At 39.0% G+C, this 15,119-nt stretch overlaps 1 protein-coding gene across 1 annotated transcript in view; it reads right to left on the bottom strand.

Moving 5' to 3' along the window:
* Positions 1–4,478, bottom strand: part of LOC127632377 (synaptoporin-like) — a 49,395-nt gene extending 44,917 nt beyond the window's left edge. Inside the window, exons 1-2 of the mRNA XM_052110932.1 lie at positions 4,376–4,478; positions 4,182–4,247 (exon numbers count right to left, since the gene is read on the bottom strand). Of these exons, the coding sequence (XP_051966892.1) occupies positions 4,182–4,247; positions 4,376–4,393 (84 nt within the window). The 5' untranslated portion in view covers positions 4,394–4,478. The remainder of the gene's footprint in view (positions 1–4,181; positions 4,248–4,375) is intronic.
* Between the last annotated feature and the right edge of the window lie 10,641 nt (positions 4,479–15,119).

Here is a 15,119-nt window from a genome sequence, read left to right as displayed (position 1 = left end):
GATTGAAAAATACAGTGAGACAGCCAACCTTTCACAGATGAACTTCTGCACATTGTGCACCGCCAGCCAAAGCACATGAGCCCACAGTCAGTCAACCTTTCCTCACTGAATTGACAGACATCAGAACTCCATGTAGTCAACCAACCATTCCTCTGTGAATCTGTAAACCGTTATCCCTCGGACTTCACCTCACTTACTCACATGGTCTGCCAGGTATAATCTCAGTTCTGGAATTCAATGTAGAATTTTATAAGGAATTATCTACCAATCAGACAACAAACCACTCGTTTTGTGCAGGCAATACACTTGATTTTCAAAAGGTTTTCTATATGTAGGTTTACAAGCTCATTTGAGGGCTAACAGATCTTGTATCAAAGGTATCTTGTTCAAGGATTCTTAGCCAGCAAAACAACCTTTATGTGTAATGTCTATTATTTGTATGGGCTGCAATCCATGTATCAGACAAATACATAATTTTGCTAAGTGTCACTGGTCCCTCTGTCATATCGACAGCCCAGTAATTTGTTAATTATCACAACTAGTGGTTCTTGAGAAGAGAGCGAAAGAGAGAGAGAGACTTTAGCCCTAATAAGCATATTCCAGAGTTTTGTTTTTTTTACAATACATATTACCATCAAGACGGGATCAATTCCTCCCCTTCATTCCACCCTATCCCACTCTCCTTTCAGGGACAGCCAGCAACCTTTCGGGAAGAGTCTGACCACATCACAGTCCATTTGCCTTCTGACAAATCCTTGAGAAAATTATGGTTTATGCTTTTCACACATGCTCTGTACAAAGTCTTTTTAGATAAATCACTAAATAATATAAAAGAGTAGTCTTTAAAAAATCTCTAGCCAAAGAAGTAAGTGCTTCCTCCAAGTCTTGAAGCCCACTTTTCCTGCAAATTCTTCTGGGTCTATCTATCAGGCTGGACCTAATGGTATCAGAGCACAGAATACCAATGGAGAAAAGTATACTGGGAAATAAAGATTCCTCAAACAGCCACAGTCCAGAATTGTCCCATTCTCTTAAGACTGAGAACATTTCTCACAAATCCAGAACATTAAGATAAAACGAGGTAAGTCCACCAATAAGTATTTTCTACAAGAACATGGTAAATAACTGTTTGTCCATGCCCTTACATCCAGCTTTATGTAAAAGTGCACACATAAGGTCCACCCACCCGTGATGTTGGTGGTATATAAGGCATTCTACAGCCTGCACACGAAAAGCAGCAAGCCTTAATCGAATATCTATCAGCTCTTGTCCACCCTCATTCACTGTCAGATGGAGGACAGCTGCTCTCAGCTAATGCTGACCGGACCAGTCTCTTGTATTTCTTGAATCAAAATCATTGGTGGGTCCAAAACCATTAACTTGTGCCAAAGTGTAGAGGCAATAAGGTTGTCAGCTGCCTCAGCATCATATCATCCGCATCATTTTCCATCTCTGTTCCTCTTTCTGTCTCTGAAACTCTCACATTATTCGGCAGCCTCTCCTCTGAACTCATTCCACTAACCGTGGCCGCACAAACCGCAGCAGCCATCGGCCTTGACGGGCCTGCTTCTTCATCAGCTCTTTGTTTGTTAAGGTAAGTAAATCTCTTATGGCCAATATCTCCATACTCAAAACTGTGCTAATTGTCAGTGCTGGCATAAACCATGTATGAGCTCTCTCCATAAGACACCCTGAATGATACATCCAGTGTTTTAGTGGGAGAGGTCAAAAACATGAACACTTTTCATCTGAAAGATTGAGCACTGGAGATTTACAACCCAAAGGAATCACCTTAACAGTGCACGCCATTTTACCAAATTGAGACTTTCTTAAACTATTGTATCATCTCTGACATATGGAGGCACGTTAGAAATTGTCACTTTTGTGGCACAAATGTCCTCGTGGTGGCGTAGTGACTCGCCTCAATCCGGGTGGAGGAGGACAAATCTCAGTTGCCTCCATCTGAGACCGTCAATCCTTGCATCTTATCATATGGCTTGCATGACTCACCATCGCCCCACCGAGAGCAGAACCACATTATAGCGACCACTAGGAGGTTACCCCATGTGACTCTAACCTCCCTAGCAACCAGGCCAATTTGGTTGCTTAGGAGACCTGGCTGGAGTCACTCAACACACCCTGGTTTCAAACTCACGACTCCAGGTGTGGTAGTCAGCGTCTTTGCCCGCTGAGCTAACTAGGCCCCAAGTTAATAGTTTTTAAGAAAAACAACAACTGATTTATTCATATGAGATGCAGAGACTACATTTTCATGGCCTACCTGTTCTCCTTCTGCCAACAGAATGACTTAAATAGCTACCCCCACGTCTGGAACTCACCTGAATCCATTCCAAAGTGAAAGAGTTGACACTTCGCCTGCAGGGGCAGACACCATCCCACATACCACACCATGCAACTGCACAGCACTAAAATCTACACTCATTTAATTTACAACTATAGTGACCCGAAAAATTTTGAAAAATAAATAAATAAATTCACACTCTCCCACACACGCCTCACACACACACACACACACACACACACACTCACACTCAGCATGCAGTGCACCAGAAAGAGAGAGAGAGAGAAAGAGAGAGAAAGAGAGGAACAAGAGGAGGGCTGTACAGGAATCACTGAAAAAAGAAAAAAGTAAACAAAGAGAGCGTAGTCAGAGACAAGCCTGTAAGACCTGCAAAGAGTGGAAAGGGATACAGAAAGAGGAGAGAGAAAAGCCACTGTGTGACCAAACGTGATTAAGACTGCATGTTTCCCCTGTGATAAGCTTCTCGTTTTTGCAAAGGACACTTCAAATGGAGAGCATGAAGATTAATTTCCTCATGAGAAGATTTTCCTCCAATCCCCCAGCATTCAATTGCAATAATTATTTAAAATGCTGCTGCCACTTAAGCCTGCCTCACATTTGCATAGCTTAGGGTCATTTATGGTTGGTGTTTTTTTTTTTCACACCACTTCGTCCATGCTGATAAAGGAAAAGGGAGAGCACTTGACCTTTTGACCTTGTGCAGATGCTTTGATGAAAAGACTATGACAATTGTTCCACTTGAACATAAACTATGACATTGATTAAACTGTAAAATAAACAATCAAACAAACATTCCCATTATGTAACATGCAGTAGGGAAGCTTAGAATCACTGCTATGGAAGAAACTAAACAGGACAACCTGCAACTTAAAAGTTCCAATAAGACTACTACATTTAACAAACTAGATTACTTATTTAACAAACTTCTATTATATTATATTCACTAGAGAATCGTTCTGTAAACAATCAAAATGCAGAAATCTTGCCATTGTGGAGTCAATAAGGTATCCTGGCAAATGGCCAGACCTGTTTTACTTTGCACTGTTACTTTTACCAGTTCATCTACGGGGCACTGAAGGGATGTCACCACTAATAAACCACAAAAAACAAACAATCAGATGGACACACATTCACACACATACCTAGAAGCTGGACATGCCCTCAAAGATCAGATACTTTCCATTTTGAGACTCATCAGCAAGTTTATGTCAGTGTGCCAAAGATTGAGACAACATGCAAAGTTGAAAACATATCCCAGACCTGTACATATCAAACCCTACAGATACAAAAAGGAAAGCAAAAAATTAAAAAAAAAGAAAAAATGGTAATCTATAATGATCTTACCACAACGGTAGGTCCTGTATCTATAACTAATAATGCATTTTCAGTTTCACTCAATAGCTCAGATCAATAGCTTGACCAGTTGATTATTTGTAGAGCACTAAAAAGTCAGTAAGAGCAAATCCCCTGAATAGAAGCGACTGCTGCTGGTGCATTATATAAACCCGAACCCTTCGGTCCCTGTTTATGAGACTATGCGCACGTTGAATGATCCAAAACGACAAAAGATACAATCTGAGTAATTAAAACGTTTAATATAAATGACAATGTTGTAGCTTATACAAGATACCCTTTCAACATGCCCAATGCAATCCTGATTCTTTATATGCGCGCGCGGATTAAGAGTCAAATTATAATGGCTGCGCCGCATATATTTACTCAAAACTGGCTACAGCACATGATAAATCATATAGATCACACTCTCCTCCATACACACACCTGGACCAAGTTTATTGAGCCAATTAAGAAAAGTGAAGTGAGTTAAAGAGAGAAAAACGCTTGCTTTACTCACACTTACCCATTCCAGAACACGGATAAATCCCAAAGGTAATTTAAGCACTTGGAATGTCCCAATAGATACAATCTGTAAGAACAGAGGAATAAAATGTATTTTGACAGGTTCGATTAGGCACATATCTGTACATTTGGAAAATTTCTCTGCATTTCTGTTCATTATAGCCTAATTAACAAATAATGGGAACTACTTCCTACCTGGTTACCGGTTTCCATTTTCTTGTTTGAGAGGATTTCGCTGGTAAATCGGATAATTCAAGACTAAAACAACGATAAGTGATGTGCCAACCCAGTATCTCAGGCGCAAACCAAGGGAATCGGCTGCAATCGCTCCTTCATACGGAAAAGACCGAGTGTCTTCGGCATCAATCGGTCTTCCAGACGGAAAGAGCCGAGTATCTTCGGCATTTCGAGACGCTCTGGAGCTCCAATATGAACAGAGGCCATACTTATATTTTTCTTCTATTGGACGATGACAGTTGTTAACAACTTATTATTTATTTGCACTATGAAATATAGTTTTTTTGTTATGCAGACTGGGCATCTAATATAGGCTATTTTCTGAACATTTCTCCTCATTCCCAATGTTAAGTGGGATGAAGGCAGATATTACTTTCAAAATCAGCACAACAGCAAGCTGTTTTGGTGTTGACAAAAAATAAATAATAAATTATAAAAAGACATTATTCACATGTGCATCATGTTTCCTATCTTGTAGGTTATTTTTCTGTTTACCATGCATGATTTCATAGTGGTTGTTCGGATGTCCAGTGACATTTTCCTAGGGCTCATTCAAGTGTGTGGAAACATACTGTAGTTCAGATACCAAATCAGTATTACATAAAAATTATCTTTAACTCAACTAAGACGGCTGGACAGAGAATCAAGATCATAAAGTGAAAATATACATGAAGATGTAACACAGATTTTGACAGATTAGACTGGGAGTAATATATGACATTTTTATCTCACATTTCTATTGTTTATATTTTTATTTTTGTTTGCAAACCAGTGAAACATGATGCAATCACATTGAGACACACCAAAAAACAATTCTTGAATAGACAAAATGCAAGAATGTGTCCTTTGTCTACCTAGAACAGATTGATGAACTCACTGTGGATTGTAGGCAGTAATAGGTTTCTGTTCAATGATATGTATGTAAACCAAACAATATACTGACTTCTGATATAATTATTTTGTCATAAAAAAATATTTTTAGATTTATTATATATTAGCCTGTATCTATCATTAGGCCTATATTTATTACTATACATATTGAGGAAAATTGTGTTTGATGTCTTTTTTTTCTCCAAATATTGATAAATGCAGTTAATTGTGATTAATTAAATTAATGAATCAGCATATCATGTAATGATATTCTGTATCTTTTCTGTAGTGATGATTTTCTAACACTAGGTACATTTACAAAAAAAAATATATATATTGTTGTACATCTTTTTGATGGACATGAGACCTGCAGTGCCCTCTGTTGAGGTTAATTTACCAGCATTAACAAATATTGATTACAGTTGTGACTTGGGGTAAACAATTGGGGTATACTATGACATGTAGGTTATGTTATGTAATACCCTATTGCTATGCCACCATACTGCCTCAGGTTTCAAATAAAAGTTGACTGTGTAGTCTTTATTTCTCTGCTTGGGCAGAGGCTGGATGTGGCATGACTGGCATCTGGAGTTAAAGTGCTGCACAGTAGCACAGACATTAGCTCCGGGAATCCATACGCATGATGAAGGGTCCCGGGGAACAATCAACATCATTCTCTTTCACACCGCCGCACCACTCACCAAGGAATTATGGCAGTGTCCAAGACAGTCACTTAACCTGCACTGAGAGTCTGAGAGGCACAGCACAGCTCTCAGAACAATTACGACATAGCTGGATCTCATCCTTGAGTTGTGCCAGCAGTTGCCGTGGTGAATAAGCTTTAACTCCCACAGTAAAACTGGTTCAGTCTGTATCCAGACACAGTGCACCTGGGGGTTCTGAGCAGCAGAATGATACATTACATGGATTTTCCTTCTCTTGCCCTGTTAAAGGAAGGACATAGTTTGGTTATATCCAAGCTGTGGCCATTTAGTTAAAGGAATAGTTCAGCCAAATATGAAAAAAGGTAATTAATTACTCACCATAATGACCCTCCAAACATGACTTGATTACTTCAATGGAACACATTCATTTTTAAAAAGTATTTACATGGTTTATTTAACATAATAAAAGTGAATAGATAATCTGGTCTGTCATGCTGGGCAAAATATATATATATATATATATATATATATATATATATATATATATATATATATAAAATAAAACATATAACCACAGATAAAGTACAAGTAACAGACACAACTGACTATATTTCAAGTCTTCTGAAGTGATATGATAACTTTATGTGATGAACAGAATGAAATTTAAATAGTTATTTCATTTTTGGTTGAACTATTCCTTTACTGTCGAGATAAGACCATGACATTTTCAATGATGTACTGATTTCATCAGGAAGTGCGTAGAGGACGTTGTTCCGACCAAAACTATACGGATATACCCCAACCAGAAACCATGGGTTAACGGCGATGTTCGCGCGGCACTCACCTCCGCTTTTAATTCTTCTAACACGGAGGAGCGTAAACAAGCCAGTTATGCCCTCTGTAACACTATCAGTACAGCCAAACGCCAGTACAGGCACAAGCTTGAAGGTCAGTTCAACACCACTGACTCTAGAAGTATGTGGCAGGGAATTAACACAATCACGGACTACAAACGGAATAAAGTTTCCACCATGAACACCGCTGCATCTCTCCTGGACGAACTTAATACATTTTATGCTCGTTTTGAGGACAATAACACCCCCCTCGCGGAGAGACTATTCGCGGCTGACGCTACAGAGGTTGGTTCACTCTCCGTCTCTGTTGTGGATGTAACCCTATCCTTCCGACGGGTGAACATACGTAAAGCCGCGGGTCCAGACGGCATTCCGGGCCGTGTCATCAGAGCGTGCGCGAATCAACTGGCTGGTGTTTTTATGGACATTTTCAATCTGTCCCTCTCCCTGTCTGTAGTCCCCACATGCTTCAAAACATCAACCATTGTGCCTGTACCGAAGCAAGCCACAATCACTTGCTTAAATGACTGGTGTCCTGTTGCTCTGACCCCCATCATCAGCAAATGCTTTGAGAGGTTAATCAGAGATTACATCTGCTCTGTTCTGACCCCCTCTTTGGACCCATTGCAGTTTGCCTACCGCAACAACCGCTCCACTGATGATGCCATTGCATCTACAATACACACTGCTCTCTCCCATCTGGAAAAAAGGAACACATATGTGAGAATGCTGTTTGTAGACTACAGCTCAGCATTCAACACCATAGTGCCCTCCAAGCTTGATGAGAAACTCCGGTCTCTGAGCTTAAACAGCTCGCTGTGCAGCTGGATCCTGGATTTCCTGTCAGGCAGACGTCAGGTGGTTAGAATGGGCAGCAACACCTCCTCATCACTGACCCTCAACACTGGAGTCCTGCAGGGCTGTGTTCTCAGCCCACTCCTGTATTCCCTGTACACACATGACTGTGTGGCAACACATAGCTCCAATACCATCATTAAGTTTGCTGACGATACGATGGTGGTAGGTCTGATCACTGACAATGATGAAAGAGCCTACAGAGAGGAGGTGCACACTCTGACACGCTGGTGTCAAGAGCACAACCTCTCCCTCAACGTCAGTAAAACCAAGGAGCTTGTTGTGGACTTCAGGAAGAAAGACGGAGAACACAGCCCCATCACCATCAATGGAGCACCGGTGGAGAGAGTCAGCAGCTTCAAGTTCCTCGGTGTCCACATTACTGAGGAACTCACATGGTCCGTCCACACTGAGGCCTTTGTGAAGAAGGCTCACCAGCGCCTCTTCTTCCTGAGACGGCTGAGGAAGTTTGGAATGAACCACCACATCCTCACACGGTTCTACACCAGCACTGTAGAGAGCATCCTGACTGGCTGCATCACCGCCTGGTACGGCAATAGCACCGCGCACAACTGCAAAGCCCTGCAAAGGGTGGCTGTCTGTCTGCCCCTCGTTGCCCCCTGGACTGCCTGTCTGCCCCTCGTTGCCCCCTGGACTGCCTGTCTGCCCCTCGTTGCCCCCTGGACTGCCTGTCTGCCCCTCGTTGCCCCCTGGACTGCCTGTTTACCCTTCGTTGCTCCCCTTGGTCTGTCTGCCCACCACAAGCTCCCCCCCCCAGTCAATGGACATTTGTTCTTCCTGTTTTTTTGTTTTGTCAATTTTTGATCGTCTGGAATCCAATCCTTGAGGGGGGGCTATGTTAGGGTTACCTTGTCTTGTTTTACCATTGCCCCTTTGGTTTCCATTTTTGTCCCTTTTGTTTTCCATAGGTTCACTTTTGTCCCTTGTTTAGCTCCACTGTCTCACTACTCTATTGTTTAAAGAACTACACTTCCCAGTATCCACCTGTCATCATCACTGCCATTTTGTGTCATTGTTCACACCTGTTTATCATTTGCATCATCCTGTCCTTGTGTATTTATATCCTGATTTTTGGTTCAGTCCTTGTCTTTCATTGAAAGTTGTTAACCCGGTGTGTGTTCCCTGCCTGTATTTTCTGTGTTATGTTTATGTCCCCATTGAGGGTTTTCCTTTGTGTTTTTGTGTTTCAATATATTAAAGCTTGCACTTAGATCCGCTCTCCTCGTCTGCCTTCGCTGTCTGCATTCGTAACAGTGTGTACTGTACATAATTATTGTGTTGTGTAAGTATGTGTACATTTGATATGTAAATTGTGTTGTGTAAGTATGTTGTTTATTGTAACTGGTATATGTCTCATCACTGTCATGACTGCTATGTTGCTTGGAACTGCACACAAGAATTTCACCTACTGTTGCACTTGTGTACATGGTAGAGTGACAATAAAGTGATTTGATTTGATTTGATTCTATACAGATGTAAGACGTGTTAGTCTAGAAGTTGTTTTTCTTTATGACATGCAAGGGGACCAGGGTTCAAATCATCATCTCATTTATACACCAAATATATTTTAATTAACTGCATAAGAACTTGACAACCAGTAATTACCATGCATTTCAATTTTTTTTGGAAAACGAGCCTTGACATTTTGATATTAACTAATTTTGTGTTCTACAGGGGAAAAGTCAGTCAGGTTTTGAGTGTCATGAGGGTGTGTGTGATAATGACTTAATTTTTAGTTTAAAGTAAATGATGTGCTAACCAAATTTAGACATGTAAATAGGGGATTTCTTTTACATAATAACAGTCCAACTTAATGATCAAATATACAATCATTTTGTTTTGGAAGTTACAATCAAAATCGGAGAGGCCGTGTGCTCAGTTTTAATGGGCATTTAATTTAATTATTTACTGAAAACTAACTATGAATTTATTATATGCATAAATGTGTTATTAACCATTATCAAAATGTTATTACACATACATAGCAGTTTCAAAAGATGTGCATTTCAAAAAGACTGCACATTATTATTGTTGTATTTTGAAAGCTAGATGGAACCATTTTAAAGTGGCAAAGATGAACCTTTGCTGTAGTGCTGCAGTGTTGAAGCATCTGGCTGTTTTTGAATGAACACTTCCTCTTTTGAATTTCAGATATTTTAATTTTTTTCGAACCATCTATATAAATGCAGCGGTTGCTTTTGAAACCTCAACATTCAATTTGGTCCCCATTTTCACACCAGGCTACTAAACCAATCACCATGCTGAAATTAAAACACAAAAGAAGTGAAATGTGCTTAAATAGAAAGAAAGAAAGAAAGAAAGAATGAACAAAAGAAAAATAAAAAGGGGGGAGGGGGGGTGCTTTTGGAATTGTACTGGGTCAATGCGTTATTCCCCCTCTGCACCACTAATCTGGTGGAAATAATCAGGATTAAAATGTGCATTCTGGAAGTGAAATGAGCGCAAATGACAGAAATTAAATAATGAGCAGTTACACTGACAAAACTAATAGCCTATAGTGCAGCACGCTCACATGCACGTGAGGTTCTTTGTCGTCGCGAAAATGCACAGATAAAATTGAATGCACCGTTGTGGAGCACCATTTTGTGGCCCATTCTGCATAACGCGGCTGCTCATTTCAGCTTATCGTGGCTCATTCGGCCTGTTTCATGGCCAGCCCAGTTATCCTGATGGCCAGTCCGCCCCTGATCTGCCCCAAAGTGCGTCTGCCCACCGGGAAAATGCCCGGTATGGATTACCAATCCAACCCTGCTTTCAAGGATGTATAGGCTACCTTGTCATCATGATTAGCTCAGGCTAATGATTGGCATAATTCTGTCATGTGACACTACATTTTTGTGTTAATGCCAATTTTCTCTACAAAAAGTTTTTCCAAAACCTTCGACTATATTGGTAAACTTTTTGATGCACCTTTTGCCTCCCTTGGATGCAGGGGCAGCAGTCATTTTAGTGTCAGTAGGTGACTCGTACAGTGCCGTGTTAAAATATACGAATAAATAAGTAGGCTATGAATTAGCTGCAAAAACAAAGGGCATCTTGAGGAGCACTTACTTTTGTTTCACACATGACAATAAAAGACTGAGCACAAGCTGGTTCTGAATAATGACAATTGTACATGTGCATCATTTTTTTTTTTTTTTACTCTTTGCTTGTGCATTGTGGGATTTAAATCCAAGTGGCTCGAGTGTTTTGACTACATTCACCATAATTCATTTAGATCCATTTAATGATCAGTGACCATTTCTGGTAATGCCAAAATTGTCTTTTGTGAAATTAGTTAGTCACTGAATCAACAATCAAAAGAAAATGTTAATCCTCACAAACATAATGAAAAAAGCATAACTTAATGAAGACTCACTTAATATGTGTGCTTTAAAGAAGGATTGTCCTTTGTTTGTTTTGCAGTGCATTTCATATAATGCTGCTCAAGAACGATATGCCGATAAATAACTCTCATTTGTGTGTTCCTCATATCTAGATTATTAATTTAGATCAACATCAATGTCGATAAAAAAACTTGGATAAATGAGCATGGTAGAAAGCATCTTTGTAGAAATGAACTGATCCGTGTTGATTAGACTGTCTGACTGATGGCCATAAGGGTTGTTTCGCTTATGAAACTCATCTGTGATTGGCTGGATGATCGCTCAATCAGCCCAAAGTAACCCCCAGCCGCCCCCGCCCCCGCCCCCACCATTTTGGAGGGCATCCGGAACATTTGAATCCATGACAACACGTTTACCATATAGGTTGCTTAGCAACTAATCCAATGAGCACTGAGTAGCATATCAGTTGTGACAATGTTAGCCAATTAGCAGATACATATGTCTAAGATGCTTTTCTATATGGCCTTTGCTCTGATCCGTGGAAACTGTTTCTGCAACTTTTTCTGAAATCAGTGTACGCATCAAACAAAATGATTTGTAGATAGCATGCATAACTCTGTTCCAAATGCTTTGTTAATGGATTCTTTGCCAGATAGGACAACTAAAAGGCATGATCACAATTTATAGCCATAAAAAATGTGAAACCTTGTAAAATGTCCCAATATTGCGGTGCTGAATAAACACAGGGTCAGAGAAAGAACTGTGCTACACTTCGTCTCTTATGTTTAAGAGAGTCTCGGAGGAAGTGCAGTATTGTGTGGTTGTAATTTCAGACTTAATAAAGTTGATATATCTGGTTTCAGAGGGAAGAAATTGCAAGTGCACTTTTTAAAATCATCAATAGAGGGCTCCCTTTCATTACAGGATCTACACTCAGGAAAGAAAATCGGCTTCTTGAATTGTTTCTTTTTATGAAAATGATATGGATTAGCTGTGTTATCACAGTAAATATTTTATCATTTGAAATATCTTCAGTAGAAAGGTCTCTTTGGTGTCCTAAGTTTTTATAACTGTGACCTTAATTGCCTAACCGTCTGTAAGCTGTTAGTGTTTTTATAATACCATAAGTATTTGGGCACTTAAAAAAAAATCGAGTTTACAGTGAAGCACTTACAATATAAATATATGGGGCCCATTTTTGGAGGGTTTAATCACAGAATTGTTAAGTTTATAATTTTATAAATGCACTTGCATTCATTCTTCTGTCAAAATCCACATAAGGGCAACATAAAAGCACTCCAGACAACTCTGGTGATTCAATCCATGTATTCTGAAGCGATGTGAAAGGTATGGGTGAGAAACAGATCAATATTTAAGTCCTTTTTCCTTAACTTTCCCTTTCTCCTTCCTATATTTTTGGTGATTCTCGTTCTTCATGCATATTGCCCCCTACTGGGTTGGGAGAATTTATGATAAAAAAAAGAAAATCACTTAAATATTGATCTGTTTCTCAACCAAACCTTTCACATCGCTTCAGAAGATATAGATGTAACCACCAAAGTCATCTGGAATGCTTTTATGCTCCCTTTATGTGGATTTTGAAGCTTTACAATTTTGGCACGCATTTACTTGCATTGTAAAGACCTAGCTGAAATATTCTTCTAAAAATCTTAATTTGTGTTCAGCAGAAGAAAGTAAGTCATACACATCTGGGATGCCAGGAGGGTGAGTAAATCATGAGAGAATTTTCATTTTTGGGTGAACTATCCCTTTAACTTGCATTGAGCCAATATTCCTTTAAGATTAACTTACAAATGCATTAATTCCTTTGCATTGGAGAACAAAATATCAAACCAATTTGCATTTATTGTAAAGAAAACATAAGCTCTTCCTTTAAGCAGAACATTTAACAAAAATACATTTGTCACATTTAAAAAAAAAAAAGTTTTATAGCTAATTAAAAACATAACAAGATTCCTTTGTTCTGCTTGAAAAGCATGCTGATCTTACTTTACAATAAATGCAAATTGGGTTGATGTTTCTGGCCACCATTCACATTGCACTGAATGGACCAACAGAGCCGAGATATTCCTCTAAAAATCTTCAGTTTAAGTGTCCAAATACATTTTGGGGCCACTGTATACATACATTGTGTGTGTGTGTGTGTGTGTGTGTGTGTGTGTGTATATATATATATATATATATATATATATATATATATATATACACAGTTGAAGTTAGAAGTTTACATACACCTTAGCCAAATGCATTTAAATTCAGTTTGTCGCAATTCCTGACATTTAATCATATAAAACTTTCCCTGTCTTAGTTCAGTTAGGATCACTACTTTATTTTAAGAATGTGAAATGTCAGAATAATAGTAGAGAGAATTATTTATTTCAGCTTTTATTTCTTTCATCACATTCCCAGTGGGCAAGAAGTTTACATACACTTTGTTAATATTTGGTAGCATTGCCTTTAAATTGTTTAATTGTGTCAAACAATTTAGCCTTCCACAAGCTTCTCACAATACGTTGCTGGAATTTTGGCCCATTCCTCCAGACAGAACTGGTGTAACTGTGTCAGGTTTTTAGGCCTCCTTACTCACACATGCTTTTTCAGTTCTGCCCACACGTTTTCTTTTGACTTTGTTGACCTTAAGCCATTTTGCCACAACTTTGGAGGTATGCTTGGGGTCATTGTCTATTTGGAAGATTCATTTACAACGTGGCTGATGTCTTGAGATGTTTTTTTCAATATATCCACATCATTTTCCTTCCTCATGATACCATCTCTTTTGTGAAGTGCACCAGTCCCTCTTGCAGCAAAGCACCCCAAAACATGATGCTGCCATCCCCATATTACATGGTTGGGATGGTGTTCTTCGGCTTGCAAGTCTCACCCTTTTTCCTCCAAACAGGCAGATAGGTTGTTACAAGTATCTTGGAGAAGTTGCCACAGTTCAGTGTATTTAGTCTGACTCAACTGCTTCTGTCTCTTAATGTAATTCTAGACTGACTCAATGACACTGATATCTGGGCACTAAGGGGGCCATACCATTTGTTTTTGGACTCCTTGTTTTATTTCTATTCTATTTGCAAAATAAATGTTTGGAAATCTAAAATTGATATTTTCTATGTCGACACACGAAAGCAGAAGATGTTGAATAATCATCTTAGGACAATTTGTTTTGTGAAACATCTAATGTGCCTAAAACCTTTGCACTACTGTATAAGTTTCAGATTTTTTTTTTTTTTTAGACTTTGAAGATGAGTCTCTTTAACAGACACAAATGAAGCCATGTCTTTCTGTTTAAATAGAGTGTGACGTTTTTGGTCAGTGACTGTGGACAAATGTGCATTACAGAATTATGCTGCACAGGGTCAACTGAGCAAATTCATCCAAATCCTGCTAAACTAAGAAACTTAAAATATATATAAAAAATGTAAATAATTACGTTCCATGACAATGGAATGTGTCCCGAGACATAATTCACCTAAAAACATATCTGTGAAATTATGTAAAAAAATTGAACTGCCTCTGAGTGCAAGAATTTAAACAGACTGAATATAAATTTTAGTATACATTTTAAAGGGTAAAACTAAATATGAATTTATATTTTTATAGAAGATGCAGGGCAAAGTAAAGCCACATAAATGTTTTCATTATGGAAGTTTCATTATGGAGTGGTGGTGGCGTAGTGGGCTAAGGTACACAACTGTTAATCAGAAGGTCGCTGGTTCGATCCCCACAGCCACCACCATTGTGTCCTTGAGCAAGACACTTAACTCCAGGTTGCTCCAGGGATTGTCCCTCTAATAAGTGCACTGTAAGTCGCTTTGAATAAAAGCGTCTGCCAAATGCATAAAATGTAAAAAAAAAAAATGTAAAATGGAAGTTCACATTCCTTCATTTGGCATTCCATTCCTGGTTTGCCATGACAGCTATTAAAGTAGAGGCTTGTCCAAAAGTGCACTCTCTATTTTTATCCAATTAAAATCTGGGGCACAATCCAGATATGTTTGCCATGTTTACAGCCATCACTGCATTTGGTGATATACTTTTCCCCCTTTTCTTAATTTACAAAAAT

This window comes from Xyrauchen texanus, chromosome 39, assembly GCF_025860055.1.
Source record: "Xyrauchen texanus isolate HMW12.3.18 chromosome 39, RBS_HiC_50CHRs, whole genome shotgun sequence".
Classification (NCBI taxonomy): Eukaryota; Metazoa; Chordata; class Actinopteri; order Cypriniformes; family Catostomidae; genus Xyrauchen; species Xyrauchen texanus.
Note: the sequence above shows the minus strand (reverse complement) of the source record. Positions and strands in the feature narration are given on the sequence as shown.